The 19,086-nt window shown below is 56.0% G+C and overlaps 2 protein-coding genes across 4 annotated transcripts in view; one reads left to right on the top strand and one right to left on the bottom strand.

Moving 5' to 3' along the window:
* Dlec1 (DLEC1 cilia and flagella associated protein) overlaps nucleotides 1-9,887 on the top strand; it is a 50,554-nt gene extending 40,667 nt beyond the window's left edge. For all 3 annotated transcript variants that reach the window (XM_037208026.1, XM_028856414.2, XM_037208028.1), the window contains 10 exons: nucleotides 3,435-3,631; nucleotides 3,712-3,819; nucleotides 3,911-4,036; nucleotides 4,151-4,245; nucleotides 4,425-4,509; nucleotides 4,666-4,872; nucleotides 7,145-7,306; nucleotides 8,134-8,287; nucleotides 8,539-8,662; nucleotides 9,300-9,887. In XM_037208026.1, coding sequence (XP_037063921.1) covers nucleotides 3,435-3,631; nucleotides 3,712-3,819; nucleotides 3,911-4,036; nucleotides 4,151-4,245; nucleotides 4,425-4,509; nucleotides 4,666-4,872; nucleotides 7,145-7,306; nucleotides 8,134-8,287; nucleotides 8,539-8,662; nucleotides 9,300-9,423 — 1,382 coding nt within the window. In that variant the 3' untranslated portion in view covers nucleotides 9,424-9,887. The remainder of the gene's footprint in view (nucleotides 1-3,434; nucleotides 3,632-3,711; nucleotides 3,820-3,910; nucleotides 4,037-4,150; nucleotides 4,246-4,424; nucleotides 4,510-4,665; nucleotides 4,873-7,144; nucleotides 7,307-8,133; nucleotides 8,288-8,538; nucleotides 8,663-9,299) is intronic.
* LOC114682509 (3-ketoacyl-CoA thiolase B, peroxisomal) lies at nucleotides 9,691-19,086 on the bottom strand. Its single transcript, XM_028856413.2, has 12 exons — nucleotides 18,854-19,086; nucleotides 18,621-18,714; nucleotides 17,738-17,795; nucleotides 15,926-16,005; nucleotides 15,128-15,170; nucleotides 13,170-13,268; nucleotides 12,129-12,209; nucleotides 11,216-11,406; nucleotides 10,894-11,073; nucleotides 10,582-10,637; nucleotides 10,351-10,496; nucleotides 9,691-10,060 (listed from the first exon to the last, which is right to left on the bottom strand). The coding sequence occupies exons 1-12, from the start codon at nucleotides 19,022-19,024 to the stop codon at nucleotides 9,985-9,987; spliced, it is 1,275 nt and encodes a 424-aa protein (XP_028712246.1). The 5' UTR covers nucleotides 19,025-19,086; the 3' UTR covers nucleotides 9,691-9,984.

A 19,086-nucleotide genomic window follows, 5' to 3' on the forward strand; every position in this document is an offset into this window, starting at 1 on the left:
TGTATTGAAAGCTGCTAGTAGCAAAAGGCCATGGGAGTATACAGCAGGTGACAACTAGTGTTCAAAAGGACAACCTATCAGAACCAAGGGTTCTGGTAGAGGACTAAGCCATCATTCAAGGAGTGTTGGAGTTATTGCCTTGTGAATGAATTGGCTGTCTCTTGTTGTAAACTTCTTGTGCAATAACAGTTATGATATCTCCCCATTATCATGTGTTTTCATAAAATGTATATATGTAATCTCAGATTACATCTCAATCTTACGGGCATATATATCTGTGGATGGTCAGGAATATGACTTTTCATTTAGCTGTATAATTTTGATATATAGTAATATACTAGGAGATGCTTCATAGCCAGATCCATTGTCCCATGGTCTGTAGACACTTAGGCCTGCTTTGTTCCTCTTGCTCAGACTAACACAGAAAATAATAATCTCTCCTCAGTCTAACACAAACTGCACACATTTAGCTCATTTTTACCTCAGAGCAAGTTCAAACTAGACTAAAGACCTTTGTAAATAGATCATAAGTTTAAAACTTTACAGTTATGCACAAGGTTAGAGTTGCAGGTGTCTACCAAGGTTACTAACACACAACACCCTAAGGAAAGCCTGCCAGTTCTTCACTTGCCAAGTCTGCTGATGAAAAGCTGTGTCTCAGAGCACTGTGCCCCCTCGCTCTGGTCCTGAGACCTTGGAACCTTGGGTTACCACAGTAATGGCTCTGTTCCTTATCGTCTATTCTAGGAATGAGCCTTGACTTTGAGGCTTTTGAAACTTTCCTCGGGACTGCAAGGAGTCTTGGGGGAGATGTGAGGAGTCCGGCGGGAGAGGGCTAAGATCGAGAACTGACTTAGAACGATAAAGTGACCGAGCACGGTGTGCGCAGATTCAATTGATACTCTTCGGACTAGATCAGGGCAGGTGCTGAGGCGGCTCTCGTTAGTTCTGGCTCTTCTGCACTCAAGCTGGAGTCTTCTCTCATCCCTCCTTCCGTTTTTCCTCTCTGGCCCCTTTAGTTTAATGCTGTCATGCTCTGGAGACCCCTCGCTCTGTGTGAACATGGTTGGCCTGGGTCACATGAGTGTCACTAACTTGCTATCACTTTGATATGATTTGTTTTTGTTTTTTAGTCTTAAAATTAAATATATTTATGTGTCTGTGTGCGAAGGGTCATGTGTGACTGGAGGAGTCGGGGGTGGGGGGACAGAGGACAATTTTAGGAGTCTATCCTCTCCTGTTACGTGTGGCTTTGGTAAACAACAGGAGGCTAAGCTTTTGACAATCCTGAGATGACCTTGTCTGTGGGATTTCCCCCCTTTGGTTGGTTCTGCAGTTGTAGGGAGTCGACTGAATGTCACTCATGCTAGAGACAAGGTCCCACTCAGTTGCCGAGGCTGCCCTTGAACTCACTCAGGAAAGCCCTGAACTGGGTAGGGATCACAGGCCTGTGTCACGAGCCCAGCTCTTCCCGGACTTACTCTCTGGATTCCCTTCTCCCTCACGGTTTCCTTCCTCACCACTCAAGATCTCTGCACATTGTTCAGGAGGTCATTGTGACTTGAGAAAAAGCAGACAGCAGGTGGACAGGAGATACAAGACCGAGAGCTTTGGGTGGGTCCCGAGGCATTCCTCCGTGACACTGGAGGTCCAGAAAGTCCATGCTAATTGACACCGAGCTGTGGAGAGGATCTATGGCACAGCCAAGGAGGTGATGTGGCTGAGGGAAACTTTTGCGTGGTGGGAGAAGTCTCAACTAGCTCTAGTGCAGTTGGGAAGCAGCTGGGTGGAGAGCAAGGACAGGCAGAGGACAGAGGGCCCTGCACTTGGTGGTCACTGCTAGGTGGGAGCAGGATGCAGACAGGCGCGGTCTGGGCCGCACTTCTGGCAGATGAAGTGAAGCCACCACCAGGCATGGTGGGACTCACAGGAGGCGTCAGAGGAGAGGGCAGGTGTGCAGGGAAGAAGCAGTGAGGCAGCCCAGATTCGGGGAGCAATGGGGTGCACTCTCTTCAGCTTGGAGGACTTAGCCAGTGCTATCTAGAGGGATGATGCAGGTGGTTCATCCAGAGTTTGGCTTTGTCTCAGGGGTAGAAGGATAGGAGTACAAAGGGAGGTAGAGAGTTCCTGGGAAGATAGCCATGGAGGAGAGGAAATGACAACAGACCGGGAATGATGGACGCCTGTGGAGAAGGTGCAAAGTGTGGGACTTGGAGAGCCAGCCATCAGAGACAACCCAGAGACAGGAAGCTGCAGGAAGCGAGGAGAGCCTTGTCAGACGTCTGGACATGATGACTGGCCTTGTGACCACCCGTGAGGGCTTCGGGTAACTGAGCTAGGTGCCAGAAGCCTGGGAAGAACTACTTGTGTTCCTGCATGTGTCTGTTGCATGTGCTCACTTATGTGTATGAGTGCATGTATGTTCAGGTGTGCTCACACGAGTGTGCTCACACGAGTGTGCTCACATGTGGAGAAGCCAGAAGACAGCCGTAGATGTTGCTCCTCAGGGGCCGTCCACTTCACTGCTTGATAAGGGGTCTGTGACTGTCCCAGGACTCAGCAGGTAGCCTGGACTGGCTCCACAGCCCCCAGGCCCGTCTCTGTCCCCTCAGAGCTGGGATTTCAAGCGTGTGCTTCCACACCCAGCTTTTCACGTGGTTCTTGGTCCAAACTCGAGTCCTCATGTGTTCAGTGTGTCCCAGTTTGCGCTTTGCTGCGGTGACAAAACCCCATGAAAAGAAAAATCCGCCTTACAGTTTACAGTCCACCATCAAGGAAAGGCAGGACAGAAACTCAAGGCAGGGAGGGACCTGGAGGCAGGAGCTGAAGCAGAGTGTGGAGGAGCGCTGCTTACAGACTTGCTCCTCTTGGCTTGTTCAGCTTGTGTTCTTATACAACCCAGGACCACCTGCCCAGGGGTGACCTTGCCCATAGTGGGCTGGGCCCTCCCACATCAATCATTAACCAAGAAAATTCCCCATAGACATGCCCATAGGCCAGACTGACAGAGGCGATTTCTCAACTGGGGGTTCCTCTTCCCAAGCACCTCTAGTTTGGGACAAGTTGACAGAAACTAACCAGTTCACACAGCAAACACTTGACCAACTAAGCCATCTTCCCATCACCAAGAACTACTTTCTAAACTTGTGGTATTATAAAAATAGTGAGGGCCGGGCAGTGGTGGCACACGCCTTTAATCCCAGCACTCGGGAGGCAGAGCCAGGTGGATCTCTGTGAGTTCAAGGCCAGCCTGGGCTACCAAGTGAGTTCCAGAAAAGGCACAAAGCTACACAGAGAAACCCTGTCTCGAAAAACCAAAAGAAAAAAAAGGAAAAAAATAGTGAGGTCCCCCTCTACCGTGAGTATGGGAGAAGAGGGAGGTGGAGGCCAGAAGAAGGCCACCCACTCTCTTTTTTCCTCCATGCTTTCCCCAGACATCCGCCTAGACTGGGAGACCTATGTCCCAGAAGAGAAGGAGGACAGATTGCTGGAGCTGCTTGTGTTTTATGGGCCACCCTTCCCACTGCGGGACCAAGCTGGGAATGAGCTCGTGTGTCCCTCTGAGGGCAGCTCGCCACAGTCCCCAAGTCCCTCCAATATGTCTGTGTCTAGCCATGCAGTCCCCTCATCGGTGAGCCAGAGTCCAGGGCATGTGAGATGTGGCCCGGGGCAGTTGAGCCCACGTGAGTGGCAGGGTCTCCTTGGTAACAGGGTAACTGCAGCAGTGGAGCCAGGACGGAAGAACAGATCATCTCAGTCATCCTGCAGGGGCACGAGGGAGCGCCCTCCAGCATGTACCACATCAGCCCCAAGCAGGTGGTGAGTAGGCAGGGGTCGGTGCTCATTGGTGGAGCTGCCCTGGCCTGCCCATGAACATGGGGCAGGGCTGAGGCTGCTGCACTCCGGCTAGGTCATCCCAGCTGGAGGCAACAGTACCATCTACATCTCCTTCACTCCCATGGTGCTCGGGCTTGACGTCCTACACAAGGTGGAATGCACTGGCTATGCTCTGGGCTTCATGAGCTTGGACAAGGAGGTGAGCCTTCCCACCTGGGGCGAGGGTGCCATGGCTACCTCTTCTCCCCTGGGAGTCACACTGCCTGCTCAGCCCTGGGACCACCAGTGATCTCTGATGGATTGGGCTCTGCAGACAGACAGAGAGGTTCCAGGCCGAATGCGTCGCCTTCAGGACTTTGCTGTGGGCCCCCTGAGACTAGAGATGAACGGCCACATCAGACGTGCACAGTGAGTCAACCGGACCTCCCTACCCCATCCCCATCCCTTCGAGAGAGGAACCTCACTTCCCTGGTGGGGTTCTCAGAGCCAAAGGACAGGAACAGAAGGGAGGAGGAGAAAGCGGGGACAGGGAGCTGACGCTGGAGGACCCAGATCCTGGCTGCCTGAGCATGCCTGTCACTGTGCAGACTGAATGCCCAGCTGGACAGCAGTGGCTACTTGGAATTCCGGTGCCAGGCCAGTGACCTCATCCCGAAAAATCCCTGCTGCGGGGTAAGTATGCTGTCACCCCAAACCAAGTCAAAGGACTTGGACCTCCCATGTGCCTGTGGGTCCTTGTGAGGCACAGGCCCTTTCAAGTCTTGAGTCTCTTTCCCAGAGGAGTGGGAAGGATGCACCATGCCCCTCCTCCTCCTCCCATGGCCCCAGGTGCTGAGTGACTGGCCTACCACCCGCCATCTGAAACTGATCAACACCACGGAAATCCTGCACTACTTCCGGGTCCTGGTCTCCAAGCCCTTCTTCATTTCTCAAGGTGGGGCCAGGTGGGACAACAGAGCCTGTCATCCGCAGTGTGAAGAGGAGATAGCCTCCTCAGGCCAGCAGCTGGTACTCCGCCCACAGGAGAACATTCTGGTCAGTGCAGGGGTGCGCCATCTCCCTCCCCACCTCTACAGGCAACACATACACGAATCCTGCTCACATCTGGGTACCAGGTACAAATGGACCGTCATCGGTCCATGCCCCAGACATGTTCCTTTCAACATACATAGTCCCTCTGCACGGGTTATATACAGATAGACCTACTGCAACGCCACATGCATTCCAGAAACACATCCAGACCCACCAGCGTGTGTGTCCCTCTGTACCACCACTGATGGCCTGGTGAGCACACCCACTTCATACCATGCTCCATGCCTTCTCACGTGCCCTTTGGCTCAAGGTTTAATGCTTTGGCTTGGGGCCACCCGCATTTGGACTGCCATGAACATAAGTCACTCAGAGCATAGGGTGTGGAGGAGCCTGGATTTTCAAAGGTCGCATTGCCCTGGGAATGTCAGGGCCTTGACGGTAACTGCGAACTTCTGCCTCCTTGGTTTGAGGTACCTGAAACGGGCGTGGGACCCAGGCTTTGCAGACACAGGGCATGTGCACAACCCTTTAAATAGTGGCTCCCTGGGTAAGCACAGGCTTGTCCAGGACGGACAGCAGAAAACCTCAGCCCCACCGCCTCCCACCTCCCCTCCTGCCTTGCAAGGTCCCTTCCTCCGCTCCTTGCTGCCCTCACCCCTTCTGTTGATGGTCTGTAGAGCTCCAGCTCAGTGCCTGGCTGACTCTGCACATCTTGGGTCAGCTCATCTGGCTCCTCCGGGATCTCACTGAGCAGCCACACACGTGCAGATGTGCCCTCACTGTCTGCCATGACAGCCTGCATGTGTTGCCCTGCAGGACTTCCTGGACCTTGCTTGTGGAGGTGGGGGAGCCAGAGCCTGCAGATGGCAAGAGATCTCTCCTGACCACTCTGCCTGGGCTCCCTGCTGAGAGAGCTGAGGGCAAGGGAGGGTCCATCCCACTAAAGCTCCCCAGGAGGCTCAGGGGTGACCCAGATGCTCCCAGAAAAAAAGGAAACATCACATAGTGGCTTTGCACCTTCCTCTGTGGGTGCAGTCGGGTGGTACCTGGGCATCTGGCTCCTGACCTGAACTCTTTTAGTTCTAGATCTAAACCCTGTAAATCTGAACGCACCACTATCATGTCATGTCCCATGTGGTGTCTTCTCCATGTGGTGGCATTTTATCCTAGTGGCCACTCCCACCAGCCAAAGCTCTGAACTCCTCCCCAGGAGGACCTCTGACTTGGTACTGCTACCCACCTTTCTCATCTTGGCCCTAGATGGTGGTTTCCAAGCCAGGGGAAACCAGCCTTTAGAATGCTTGGGACAAGTACAAGCTCCCAGATCACCTTCAGTCAGAGCTTTCCCTGTGACAGTCAGAGCTGAGGCCCAGGAATACTAGGAGCAAATACTGATTCTGATAAGCTACCATGGTGCTGTCTTGAGGGCTAAGAGCCCAAGCCCCACTCTGTTTGGTGTGAGTTCCAGTCTCTGGTCTGCTGTTCTCGGCCCACTCACGTTCCACAGCCCAACTCCCCGCTATAGCCAGAGGAGGTCTCTGTCCTGCCAGCAACTCCCAAATATCCAGCAGTCGCTTCCCAAGTAATTGACTCAGAAGTTTAATATTACTTATAAATGCTTGGCTGGTAGCTCAGGCTTATTACTGACTAGCTCTTACTTGGTGCCTTTTCTCAGTATGGCATTCTCATCTTGCTTCCACTGCATCTGCTTGGAGACTCATGCCTCCTCCTCCTCCTTCTGATCATTCTCAGTTTGGCTTTCCCGCCTAACTTCCTGCACATCTACCAGCCAATCAGTGTTTTATTAAACCAGTTGGAGTGACAAATCTTTACAGTGTCCAAGAGAATTACTCCACAGCACCCCACAGCAGCTGGAGGCTCTGTGGAAGGAAAAACTGCCTAGGCTGTCTCATTTCAGATCCTAACAGGCCCCTCGTGTCCTCAGGATAAAAAGTCTTTCCTTGGTCCATACACAACCTCAGCCCAGGTCACCCTAAGTGAGAAGGGCGGGTTCCTTGCTCTGTCCCCTCCAGTAGACTCCCGAGGACAAAGAGGCTGTCTTCTGTGCTGACTAGGTGCTGGGCACACGGCAGGCCAGTGCAGGGCTTGGGGACCACACACTGCACACGGGGGTACTGCGGAGCTGTGTGCTGGGCACCTGGGACACTCTGCGCTCCACGGGCCCCATAAGCTAGGGGCTGAACAGGGCCTGGCCGGAGCAGCAGGCTGCCTGCCTTCAGGGACCTGGGGTGACACCGTGTCCACGTCTGCTCAGGTGGATGTGTCCTTCTCACTCTCCCTGGAACTGCTGTCCTACCAGAAGCTCCCAGCAGACCAGATGCTGCCTGGAGTGGACATTCAGCAGAACAAGAAGGGGGAGAAACAGATGGTGTTCACAGGGAACCTGCTCCTGGGCTTCACCAACCAGACCGTTCAGGCATGTTCTAGGCTCCCTCCTGCCGTTTCCACCCCCTGGGGAGGAAGATGGCACCCCGGCCGAGAGTGAGGGACTGGAGGGGGAGATTCAGGGTGCTCCCTGGAGGAGGTGGCAGGTAAAGCCTGTTTCCTGTTTAATCAAGAGAAAACGGAAATTGCATAGAGAGACCTAGGGTATGGCCTCATTGGTGGGGACAGTGGGCAGCTGAGAAAGCTGTGAGGGACTCTGCTTCGCTCCTGTAGGGCTTTGAGCACCACTGAGCAGGGCACACACCGGTCAGTGTGGAGCTGAGAGAGTCAGAGGGGCCTAGCTGGGGTGCAAGTAGGGGGCTAAAGGACAGACCTATGAGAAGCCAGAGAGACCAGCAGCAGCGCAGGGTAGTGGGGCCCTGCAGCCTGGGACCTAGCAGCAGCTGGGGCCAGAGAGGTGGCCCATGGTAGTGCCTGAGTGATTCCTGGGCTTCTGAGGAGCCTCGAGCCACTTGCTCAGGGTCTGATGGGTTGAGGGGTGTTCCTTGGACCCCGAAGGAGGGAGACAAGGAAGGTGATGGAGGTCTTGGAGGGTGGATGGCTGACTGGGAGCCATCACCTGGGAGCAGAGCATGAGCTCCCTAGGAGAGAGGCTGGCAGAGAAGCCGAGGGTGTCCTTCCGGCCCTGCAGAATTCCACCTGCCCCTCTCTCTGGCTTTGGTGGCGTGCTCAGAAGTGTCAGTACTCGGGGGTGGGGGTGGGGTGGGGTTTCCCTGTGTCCCGGGACCCCAGTTCAGAGCACTACCCCGTGGACAAGGATGCGTCATCCCTCACTGAGTCGCGGGCTCGGGCCCCCAGGAGGTCCCCCTGCGGGCTGTAGTGGCCGTGCCAATGCTGCAGCTCTCCACCAGCTGGGTGGACTTCGGGACCTGCTTCGTGAACCAGCAGCACACCCGGGAGGTGTACCTGATGAACCTCAGTGACTGCCTGAGCTACTGGACAGCGCTGATGGGTAATGCTGTCATTCTGCCCTGTGCTCCTTGATGGGACTGAGCAAGACCCCTAAGAAAGACTGCGGGGCCGATCCGTGTAGACTGGCTCCCTAGGGCTGCTGGCACCAGACAGTCCTGGAGTCCACCAGTCTTCCAGGTCCTGGTTGCCCTACCCTGGGTTGCTGGAAGGACCAGAGTGACACCTGAGAGGCTGGTCTAGTCTGGGGAACAACATCTGGACAGCCTGCGGCCTCCTTTCTTCTCAATGTAGGACCGGAGGAACCGGCTAGGGAGGATGATGCCTTTGGGGTCTCCCCAGGCAGTGGGCTGCTGGAGGCCCGACCCACCAATGCACCCCCAGTCTCCATTCCCCTTCAGGTGTTCTTCAATCCTAGGTAAGAGCTGCTTCCTGCCTCTGGGGCACCGCCCATGGGGCCTGGGCCCTGGCTGGTACTGCCTAACCCCGCCTCCCCTTCCCCAGGAGCAGCCCGCTGTACTAACCCCGCCCCCTTCCCCAGGAGCAGCCCGCTGTACTAACCCCGCCCCCTTCCCCAGGAGCAGCCCGCTGTACTAACCCCGCCCCCCCCCCCCCCTGTACTAACCCCGCCCCCTTCCCCAGGAGCAGCCTGCTGTACTAACCCCGCCCCCTTCCGCAGGAGCAGCCTGCTGTACTAACCCCGCCCCCTTCCCCAGGAGCAGCCTGCTGTACTAACCCCGCCCCTTCCGCAGGAGCAGCCTGCTGTACTAACCCCGCCCCCTTCCGCAGGAGCAGCATGCTGTACTAACCCCGCCCCCTTCCCAGGAGCAGCCGCTGTACTAACCCCGCCCCCTTCCCAGGAGCAGCCGCTGTACTAACCCCCCCCCCCCCCCCCCCCGCCCCCTTCCCCAGGAGCAGCCCGCTGTACTAACCCCGCCTTCCCAGGAGCAGCCGCTGTACTAACCCCGCCCCCTTCCCCAGGAGCAGCCCGCTGTACTAACCCCGCCCCCCTTCCCAGGAGCAGCCTGCTGTACTAACCCCGCCCCCTTCCGCAGGAGCAGCTTGCTGTATGAGTCCACGATGATAGTGGAAGGTGTGCTGAGTGAGAAGCCTTGCACCCTGCGGCTGCGGGGCCGAGGCTCTCACGATGAGAGATATGTGATGCCCAACGAGTTCTGAGGCTCCGCCACCCCGAGTCCCTGCCCCAGCTTGGACAGCAGTCTGGCTCAGGGCTGCTAAGCAGGAACACAGGCTATGGAGCTGGAGCAGCCCCTCGGATGAGGGATCTCCTTTCAGGCAATGGTGTCAACCACGCCCTGCATGACACGTCTCCAGGGCTCACCAGCATAGGCCACCACCAGGTGACTATGACAATCATTACAAAGATGGTCCACAGATTCCAGCAAAGCAAGAGCTGGACCCTAAGTGAAATGACTGCCACTGGAATCAGATATCACACATTTACTTTGCCCAACATACCCAGCATTCATGAGGCCACTGTCCCACAGAAACAGACCTTGTCCTGTGGTCAAGAGGAATCTGCTGACTGTGGTCCAGCTAAGAGGACCAGACCGGATGGCCCAATGGCCACTTGTCCCCATACTGTGATCACATCTTCTAAATTAAAGTGCTGTGATACCCCCTCCAGTGCTGAGTGTCCCATGCAGGTGGCTTCTGCAGAGTCCGCCCCTCTCTGGCCACCACTGTAGGACTCTCTGGGCAGTGCCTGCAGCCAAGGTTTCAGTTCCCAGGATATTCAAAGACAGCAGCGGCTCCCATCCCCGTCCCGATGCACATGGACACCACTCCATAAGCCCTGGGGAAGAGAACCCACGTTGGCTGGCAGAGCTTGACCCCAGCCCATGCCCCCACCAGACACATGAGCAGAACAGATCTGTGGGAACTGAGCCCTAGACAGACACACACCCAGGTGGCAGACACCGTCTATAGGTTATGCTGCCTTTTAAGCAAGCCATCGGGAAGACAAGTCTCACCACTCCATCCCTAGTTCAGAACCCCTGTGTGTGCTCACCTCCCCAAGACACCCCAGCTACCTGACACCCCAGCTCGAGCATCCCCACAACACTCCACAAGCAGCAGCCTTACCGTTTCCCACGGCGCTTCAGTTCATTGAGCAGCGTGACCACCTGCCTTGCCCCAGTGCAGCCCAGGGGATGACCTAGGGCTATTGCACCCCCCAGGGGGTTCACCTTCTCTGCAGGAATCCCCAGCTTCTCCACACAGTAGAGGGCCTGGAAGGAGCCAGAGCAGTAGCTGAAGTCTCCATCTGCTCTGAACTACTGGCCCAATCGACCCCACCATGACACCCAGGCTCACCTGACTTGCAAAGGCCTCATTGATCTCAAAGATGTCTACGTCCTTCACAGTCAGCCCTGCAGGCAAGATACAGACCAGCGCTGACAGTCACAGGCAGGACTCTGGATTTCCCCTGGGTTCCACCCCCAGTGCGGCTCTAGTGGTCTATTGTGTGCCAGGCGAGGGGGTTCCAACGGCAGGTTAGGGAGGCCTTGGATATGGGGTGCTAGCCTGACCCACCTTCATTCCAGAGCACCCACAGGGTCAAACCCAGCATGCCCCAGTCCCAGATACGGGGAATGAGGGGTCCAGGATGAGAAGGAGCCGCCTCACCTGCTTTCTGCAAAGCTGCAGGGATGGCATAGGCGGGACCGATGCCCATGATGTCAGGAGGGACACCGACCACGGCGTAGGACCTCAGGACCCCAAGGATGGGAAGGCCCAACTCTTCAGCCTTGGCCCTCCGGGCCAGCAGGACGGCGGCGGCTCCGTCACTCACCTGGCTGGAGTTTCCTAGGGGAGGAAGGGTGGACGAGGAGGCATCAGCGGAGGAGAGCCAGCCCTCCACCACCACTTTGCCAGGGGGCCTGGTCAGCTCCAGTTCTCAGGGTCGAACAGGCCACCTCCATCAACCCTATTCCTGGCCCACGCTCACCAGCTGTGGTAGAGCCTCCATCCTTGAAGGCAGGCTTCAGCTTGGCCAGGCCCTCCATGGTGGTGCTGGGGCGGACACCCTCGTCCTGGGACACAGTGATGGTTTTCTTGTTGCCCTTGTCGTCAAGGACTGTGGTTGTCACAGGCACGATCTCAGCTCGGAAACAGCCCCTGCTCTGGGCTCTGGCTGCCCTGCCAGCACCATGGACAGCGACTCTCAGCCCCAATTGTGGCCGTTTCCTGCCTGTCCCTGGCCTTTGCTAACTCAGGAAGACACACAGCCCAGGGACTGCTTTGCCCCCTGATGAAGCTGCAAGTGAGTGCTGAGGCTTCCTCCAGACACCACCTTCCTCCTGCAGGGAAAGGCATGCCAGAGCTTCCCTAGACTTCATCTTCAGCTCCAGACTTCCCAATCAAGAGCAGGACATTCAGAGGTGCTGTTCTGTTTAGAGCTCTTCATTCACTCGTCACTCAGCCTGCTCAGTGGTCTCCTCCACAATAAGGCTGGTGCTTCCCCCTGGCCTGAGGCTCTGGTTCTCTTGAATGGCAGGCTCAGGTCACCACTCCAGGCCCAGGTCTGCCTCTTATGCTAGGAGGACTAGGTTTTAGCACCACTGGTCCCATACTGCAGGCTTGAGGATCACCAGTGGCCACCATGTCTGGTCAGAACAGGGTCCTATTCTTTATGTCGCAAGGAATGGGGCAGGGGAAGGGCTGAGGCCCAGTTAGGGAGAGGACACTCAGACCTCAGAGTGTACAGTTAAGGAGGACTGAGAAGACCTCCCAACAATGGTGATGAACCTTTCCACCTCCCACCTAGATGCATGAGGCTAGTCAACACTTTTGGATCACCTTGACAGCCCAGCTCAGGCCGCTCTCCAGCCCTATCAATAGCCCACCCCCGCTGTACTCACTTCTGCTGGGAGGCCAGAGCGAAGGCATCCTGCTTCTGCCGTGAAATGCCAAACCGCTCAGCCACGTTTTCTGAGGTTATCCTAGACATGAACAGTAAAGCAGGAGGCTGTGGGTCTGCTGGCCTGAGAGCCAGGGCCATACTGAAGGCCTGTGCCTGCACTTCTGGGCATCCAGGTCAGAGACAGGGTTTCCAGGCCATGCTCCAGGGACAGAGGTAAGGACTCAGAAGGTGACGCTCCTGTCCCATGTTGAGGAGCACCCATGCTGGTCAGACCCTCAGAGGCACATAGCAAAGGAAACATTTTTTATGGGGGACAGGCAGCCTGTGTGTGGGACCTGCAGAAGGCATGGTCTCCTGCCCAGTCACATCCTAAGGTCAGGAGCAGAGGTGCTGGGCACACTAGCTGGCCAACTTGATCAACTTCTCCTATGGCTCCAGGATGCCTTTGGAGAGAGGGTCTGGACAAAGCCAGATCACTGCCCACTGCAAGCCTTCCTTCGTATGGCCATGTTCCTGTCCTTGGATGTTGGCAAAGTCCAGAGGTCACAAATATCACTGTGGACAATGGAGATGTAGAGAACAGATCTCCCAGGCTACATCTCACAGGCCTGAGTCCTTCCCAAACATGTTCAGAACTTCAGTGCTCCCCACATCCTTCTCAATGTTCCAGGTCTCCAACAGAGGTTTTGGGGGACATCTGGCACCATCCTCCTTGTGACTGGGCACCTCAGGGTGGGGGACAACATGGGATGGGTTTGCATACTGCGGGTCTCAGAGAGGACTCAGGTGCTTAAAGAAAGGAAAGCCAAGGATTGCATCAGCCCCACACCTGGTCTCTGATGGACGTGACACTCAGAGGATGGATGTTGAGGGCCCCAAGACCTGGCATTGCCAGCCACAGGGGAGAAAATTCCTTGGTCCCTGGTTGAGGACAGAGTGGTGGGTGAGTGGGCATATGTGCATGCAAGTGTGCATGTGTGCATGCATGCGTGCATGTGTGCGTGTGTACACACACACCGAGCCTCCTGTGGACACTCACCCCATAGGAATCAGGCAGTCTCTGGCCTTCTCATTCTCCAGCAGGCGTGAAGAAATATTCCCAGGGTTCCCTCTCTGGGACAGGGTCATGGACTCCACCCTAAGGAGGAGGAATGAGCTGTCAGCCCTAGTAGGAAGCACGAGGGATGCCCAGCTGTGTGTTGAGTGCTGGGCAATAAGTAGCCAGGGAGCCCTCCAGGTACGCCGCAGATCCCTGGCCAGTGAGCAGGGACTGCACAGTGGCTGAGCCGTCTTCCCCCTGCCCAACACACAGCACTGCACCAGACACGGCCCCAGCTCTAGGGTCCTGCTACATGGTGCATTACTGAGCTAAGTAAGTGGTGGTCCCCAAGGATGGCTTCCAGTTTTCCCTCCAATGCAGGACATACCACATCAGTCTGATTCAGCCCTCGGTGTACCCGAGTCAGAGAGAAAGGGAGAAATGGCAAATACTAAGTTTACATCAAAGAAAGACCTGGCCTGTATAGACTGGCAAGTAGGTGGGATGGCTGAGAAAAAGGTCTGGTGGCCTGTGCAGAGGGATCAGACACTGATGGGGAGGCGGCCGTGAGGCCACACAAATACCAAAAGCCTTGGCTAAGTTCGCTCCCAAGTTCAGCATAACATGAACTCTTCGGTTCTTTTTGGAAGGACTGAGTGTCAATTACAGGACCTTAAACGTGGTAGGCGATCACTACATGGCTAAGCTGTATCTCTGGGCCTTAATTTTTTTTTTAATTTCATCTTGAGACAGGGTCTTGCCAGACTGCCTCAGCCCTGGATTTGCTAAGTAGCTCAGGTGGGCCTTGACCTTGAAATTCTCTTGCTTCAGCAGGGATTACAGACCTAGAACCTGTCAAACTGTGTGACCAAATGACCCGTATCCCACAGTCAGCTTTGGTTGCGACTCTACTTAATTGTCCTACAACATCCAGAGCTGAAGCGGGGTGAGGATATGAAGTCCTGGCAAGAGAGGAAGCTGCTCATGGTCACCAGCATGAACTTCAACGAGACAATCTGGTCCTGGAGTTCAGTCCTGGGCAAGCTGCACTCTCAAATGTTAGGGGATGCTCAGGTGATGTGGGCATCCTCCAAGCACAGCTGCATTGTCTCCAGAACCAGGGTCCTCAGCCTGTTTGGGACTAGAATCCTGAGGGCCTCACAGAGCCCCATCCTTTCCCCTCAAGCCGCCACATCTGCTCTCCTTGTTATGACAAACACAAGGAACAGCAACAGGCAGGCTGGCTGTGACTCTTGCCTACCATGGTCCCCATTTGTGGACTTTGGCTGTCCTCTTCCTGACACACAGGTCAGGAAAGCCCAGTGCAGGCAGCCAGGACCTGACCATATGCCAGCAACGCTTCCTATCAAAGCTCGTCTACAGAACCTGGAGGAGCCAGCTCCTCCAAAGCCTGTGGATGCTGTCTTCCAACAGCAGGTGGCCCAGCGCTCTGTTCTTTCCTGGATCCACCATCAGGCATAATTTCAGCAGCCCTTTACCCCAGAGGCAGAAACAAGGGGGTGGTGTGAGTGGAGGGGACAGTGAGCAGAGGTCTGACCATGTTCCTCAGGACACAGGATCAGGGGCAATCTCTCCCTTGGTGCTAGAGTGGCAGACAAGGCGACAGCCTAGGAAGATGAATGCTGATACATAAGGAAACGTCCCTGACTTGAGGGAGTCCACTCCGCCACTTCTCGCAGGAGCATGGAAAATCAGCCAGTGCAACAGGCAAAGTCCAAGTGCTGCAGATTTCCAACGTGACAAGCAGATTTGCAAGAAAGAATCAAAGAGGCCACTACACTCAGAGCTTCCACAACTCCTAGGCTGCCTCTGTGAGAGTCCAGCCCAGCCAGCAGCCGTGGTGGGCAGGGAGAATCATGCCCCTTCAGAATTGAGGAGAGGAAAATTAGTTTGATCATTGCATTGGTTAAGAAGGTCCGGCAGGAAGACGATCTTACCCACAGGCCATGCCAATGTCATAAGACCCATTTCTGATGCCACCTGCAACAAAAGCACTTCATAACCATCCTTGGCCAGAGTGGGCCTGGCCTGGACCAGCACAGCCCGTTCCCTCCCTGCTCTTGGGGGACATTCACCAAAGCCTCACAGAAGACCCAGGAGCACCCAAAAAGACTTGGGGTATTGTACCAGGCTTTTTCTTTGGGCTGCCACCCAGCTCACAAATCACAACACACAGACTTCTTATTAGTTATGAATGCTAGGCCTGGCTTAGGCTCATTTCTGGCCAGCTCTTTTAATTTAAATTAACCTGGTTCTCTTTATCCACCTTTCGCCTCAGGGTTTTTACCTTGTCTGTCTGTCTGTCTGTCTGTCTGTCTGTCTGTCTGACTTTCACTGCTTCCTGCAATGTCTGTCTGTCTGGCACCTGCCTGGCTACTTGCTCTAGGCATGTCCCTCTCCTCCCTGCTCTCTTCTTCTTTTCTTTTCTTGAGCCTAGATTTCTCCTATTTATTCTCTCTGCCTGCCAGGCCCACCTATCCCCCTCTCTCTGCCTAGCTTGGTCATTCAGCTTTTTATTAGACCAATCAGGTGCCTTGGGTAGGCAAGGCGAAACAGCAACACATCTTTACACAATGAAACAACTGCAGCATAAACAAATGTAACGCACCTTTGCCCAGTTAAAGTGACACTCCACAACAGGGTGTGACAATGGGTGCTCTTCCACTCCTCTCTGCCCCGAGGGGCAGGGACCAAGGTCAGGGCATGCTCATGGGCACCCAGCAGTCACAACTCACCAGCGATGTTGGCCACTGCCTGCAGCCCCGATGAACACTGTCTGTTGACAGTGGACAGAGGTACAGTCTCCGGAATGTCACTGAAACAGAAGGGGAGATGGCAGTCAGCCGTGGACGTGACAGTGTCTCACAGAAAGCCCACGAGACTTGTGGGCCACAAGAGAGCCCCAGCAGCATGTGCATAGATGAGGACAACAGGCAGCCCCGCCCCCACTGGGGCAGCTCCGGAAGAGCAGGAGTAGCCACTGTGCAGCCCTGTCTCCACAGTGCCTGACTACCCAGGGTCCCCAAGCACATTCTCATCTGTCCCACGGTTCTTCTCAACACAGACAGTGGAAACCTGTTGTGGGCCACAGACAATCTCCTTCCGCCGCCCTGAGAACTCAACAATGAAAAGCAGTCATTTCTGTGGTCCTCTGAGGACAAAGACGTGGGCCTGTTGCTAGGCTAAGACACAACAGTTGCATTTCAAGACTGGGCCACCATTCATGCCCACTCCTTGACCTGTCTAGTAACCACAGAGTTGGTCCAGGTGTCCAGTGTTCTCCTCTGTGGACCGTTTCCTCCCTTGGCATGTTCATTCTTCACTCTTGCTCTGGGGTCCCTGGGTTCAGCCATTCAAGCTGTTGGAGCTGCTTTCCAAGGCGGCATACAAGCCATGGCCAACATGGTGAAGGTGTAGGCTCAGCCCAGGCCCCTTGACTGACACACCAAGAACCCCAGAGAATGAGCACACAGGAACTCGAATGGCTGGTGTGTGCAGGCGGGGGTGGGGGTGGGAACGGGGGGGGGGGGGGGACGGGACCCAGGACTGGTGCTCCAAGGCGAGTTCTGGGGGACCTCGTGATGGCTCCCTAGGCCCGTGCAATCCCTCCCATGTGCCCTAACTCCCTAACTCTTGGTGACCCTTTATCAAATCCACCAAGGTCCCCTCAACAGTCCCTAAGCATGAAGCACCCTCTGAGGGCTTGGCGCTGACAGTACTGGATTTCAGTGGATTCGCCGGGAACACAGAGCCTGAGACGGCAGGACCAGATGCCAAAGCCACACGACAGGAAGAACAAGGTCACCTACTGGACAAGAAACACACCCATTTGCAGCCTGAGAGCTGGGACACATCTGGGCAGGGTTTAGCCAGGGCAGGGAGAGCTGACAGAGCCAGAACTCCATGGGGGCAGAATGGGCAGAGGGCAGACAAACAGGCAACTGAAGAGAGTCTCCAGTCAGAATGCAGAGGTGTGGAGACCTTGGACCCCAAGCTGAGTCTGACCCTTCCAGCTGCCAGATGTGCCCTGTCTCTGGCCAGTGTTGCTGTTATTTCTGGCCCACACAGCAAGGACTGAGGAATGGGGTCCTCAGTCTCCAAGGGGGAGTGAATGAACTACTGCTTAGCTGTCTTGAGGGGGGGAGTTAGAGCTCTTCCTGGGGTACACCCCCACCCCACGCTACACCGTCCCCAAGCCACTATGACTGGACAAGCCTGGACTTCCAGATGCTAAGAGTGGAAGCATGCACTGCTCGGCATTGGTCATATGATTGCATGCTCCATGTGTTAAGTTGGCTCTGTTTAAAACTTAGGCCACGGAGAAGGCTCTGCTCCAGTCTCCAAGCCCTGGGTGCCTTGGCCATGGTCCCAGTGACACACCCCCTCTAAGTAGGGGAAAGGTTATGCTCATAGGACAGAGTTCAGTGTTCTCTAGTGGCCTCAGTATCTTCTTTCAGCCCGATCTTCCACCACACACAGATGAGTCTCCAGCACCAGGGCGCCCAGCCATCATGGAGGGCAGTTAGAGCTGGAGTCAGAAGGATTACCTCAGGAACTGGGCGATGCGTGCAGGGACAGCTCCGGCCCCTGGCTGAAGCACATTGCCTGTGGACAGAAGAGCCCTTACTCAGTGCCAGGAGGTGTCCTGAGGCCTAAGGTAAACACGTCCCAGAAAGGAAACAGTCTAGATCTTTCCAGGATTCTACAGCCTCTGCACAGAGGTTCGTGTGAGGCCAAGGAGGCCGAGTCCGAGGAATGGGGGGCCAGCTAGCAACCGCCCCATGCTGGAGGGCCACCAGCCCGCCTGCCAAGGCATGCGCCTCTAAATCAGCACAGCTGGGCGGGAGGCCTGCTTGCCTGGCAACAGGAGAGCCTCTAGGGTAAGAGGTGCACAGTGCAAAGCCTGAACGCTGAGGGAAGTAGGGCTGTGGGTGAGGGGAGAGAGTCTGTAAGTGCTCGCTCACCTCCTCAAGTGTCCTCCTCCAAGCCCTGTGTCACTGCGGGAGGAGGAACAGGCTGGCACCCCCCAGGCAACCCTGTCCTACCCTGTGCTGTTCTAGTTCAGGGAAGAGCAGGGGTTAGGGCAGGGTGAACCCCGTCTACACCTGTAACCGAACCGGGCTGGACCAGATGATTCTGATAGACAGGATGACAGTGTAGGTGGAGAACCGTGGCCTCCCACCTCCTGGAGTCTCCAGGAACATCTAGGCTTTAGAGCATCTATCTCAGGGCGTTCCTGCTTTCCACGTCCATTCAGTGAGCAGATGTGCCTCGAGTGGAGGACCCAAGGCTCGAAGCTGAAGACTGGCTACCAGGCGCTCATTCAGATCTCTGTGCCTCGGTCCTTCCCCTCAGTAAACTCAGGTCTCTGATGTGAGAGAAGAGACCCAGGGAGGGAGGGCCCAGAGCAGGCCCGGCAGGTGAGCTCACCCACGGAGATGTCGCCCAGCTGCTCGGGCTTTAGTTTCACGTCCTGGAGAACCGCGGTCATCACGGCAGACAGAAGCTCGTCCGGGGTGGTGTCCTGCAGGGCGAAGCGCAGCGGCGGTGAGCCCCGCTCCTGCATTCCCACCCAGGGGACTGTGCGGTCACTTCACCCAGAGGGCAGGATCCCACCCGCACTGGCCGCCTTCTGCGCCCCTCGCCCGCCGGAGGGGCCTCACCTTGAAGCCGCCGCGGCCCCCTCGGCCGATGGGGGTGCGTCGTCCGTGCACCACCACCACGTCGGAGGCCGAGGCCTGCGGGAAGCCAGCGGAGCAGGGAGCGGCTTGCAGCGCGGAGCTGGATTCGGGCCGGCCGGCCAGGTGGCCCAGCACTACCTGCAGCCGATGCATCGTGGAGGCGGGTCCGGAGGATTTGCCTGGGCGCTGGGAGCGGACCGAGTAAAGAACCGTGG

This window comes from Peromyscus leucopus, chromosome 7, assembly GCF_004664715.2.
Source record: "Peromyscus leucopus breed LL Stock chromosome 7, UCI_PerLeu_2.1, whole genome shotgun sequence".
In the NCBI taxonomy this organism is placed as follows: Eukaryota; Metazoa; Chordata; class Mammalia; order Rodentia; family Cricetidae; genus Peromyscus; species Peromyscus leucopus.

Coding starts and splice junctions, on each gene's coding strand:
- LOC114682509 (XM_028856413.2), bottom strand. CDS start 19,024: ATGCATCGGCTGCAGGTAGTGCTGGGCCACCTGGCCGGCCGGCCCGAA. Junction 16,006..17,737: donor CGCATCGCCCAGTTCCTGAG/GTAATCCTTCTG, acceptor CTTCTGTTTCAG/TGACATTCCGGAGACTGTAC. Junction 10,638..10,893: donor TGCAGCTTTGCAGAAAGCAG/GTGAGGCGGCTC, acceptor TCTTGCCTGCAG/GGCTGACTGTGAAGGACGTA.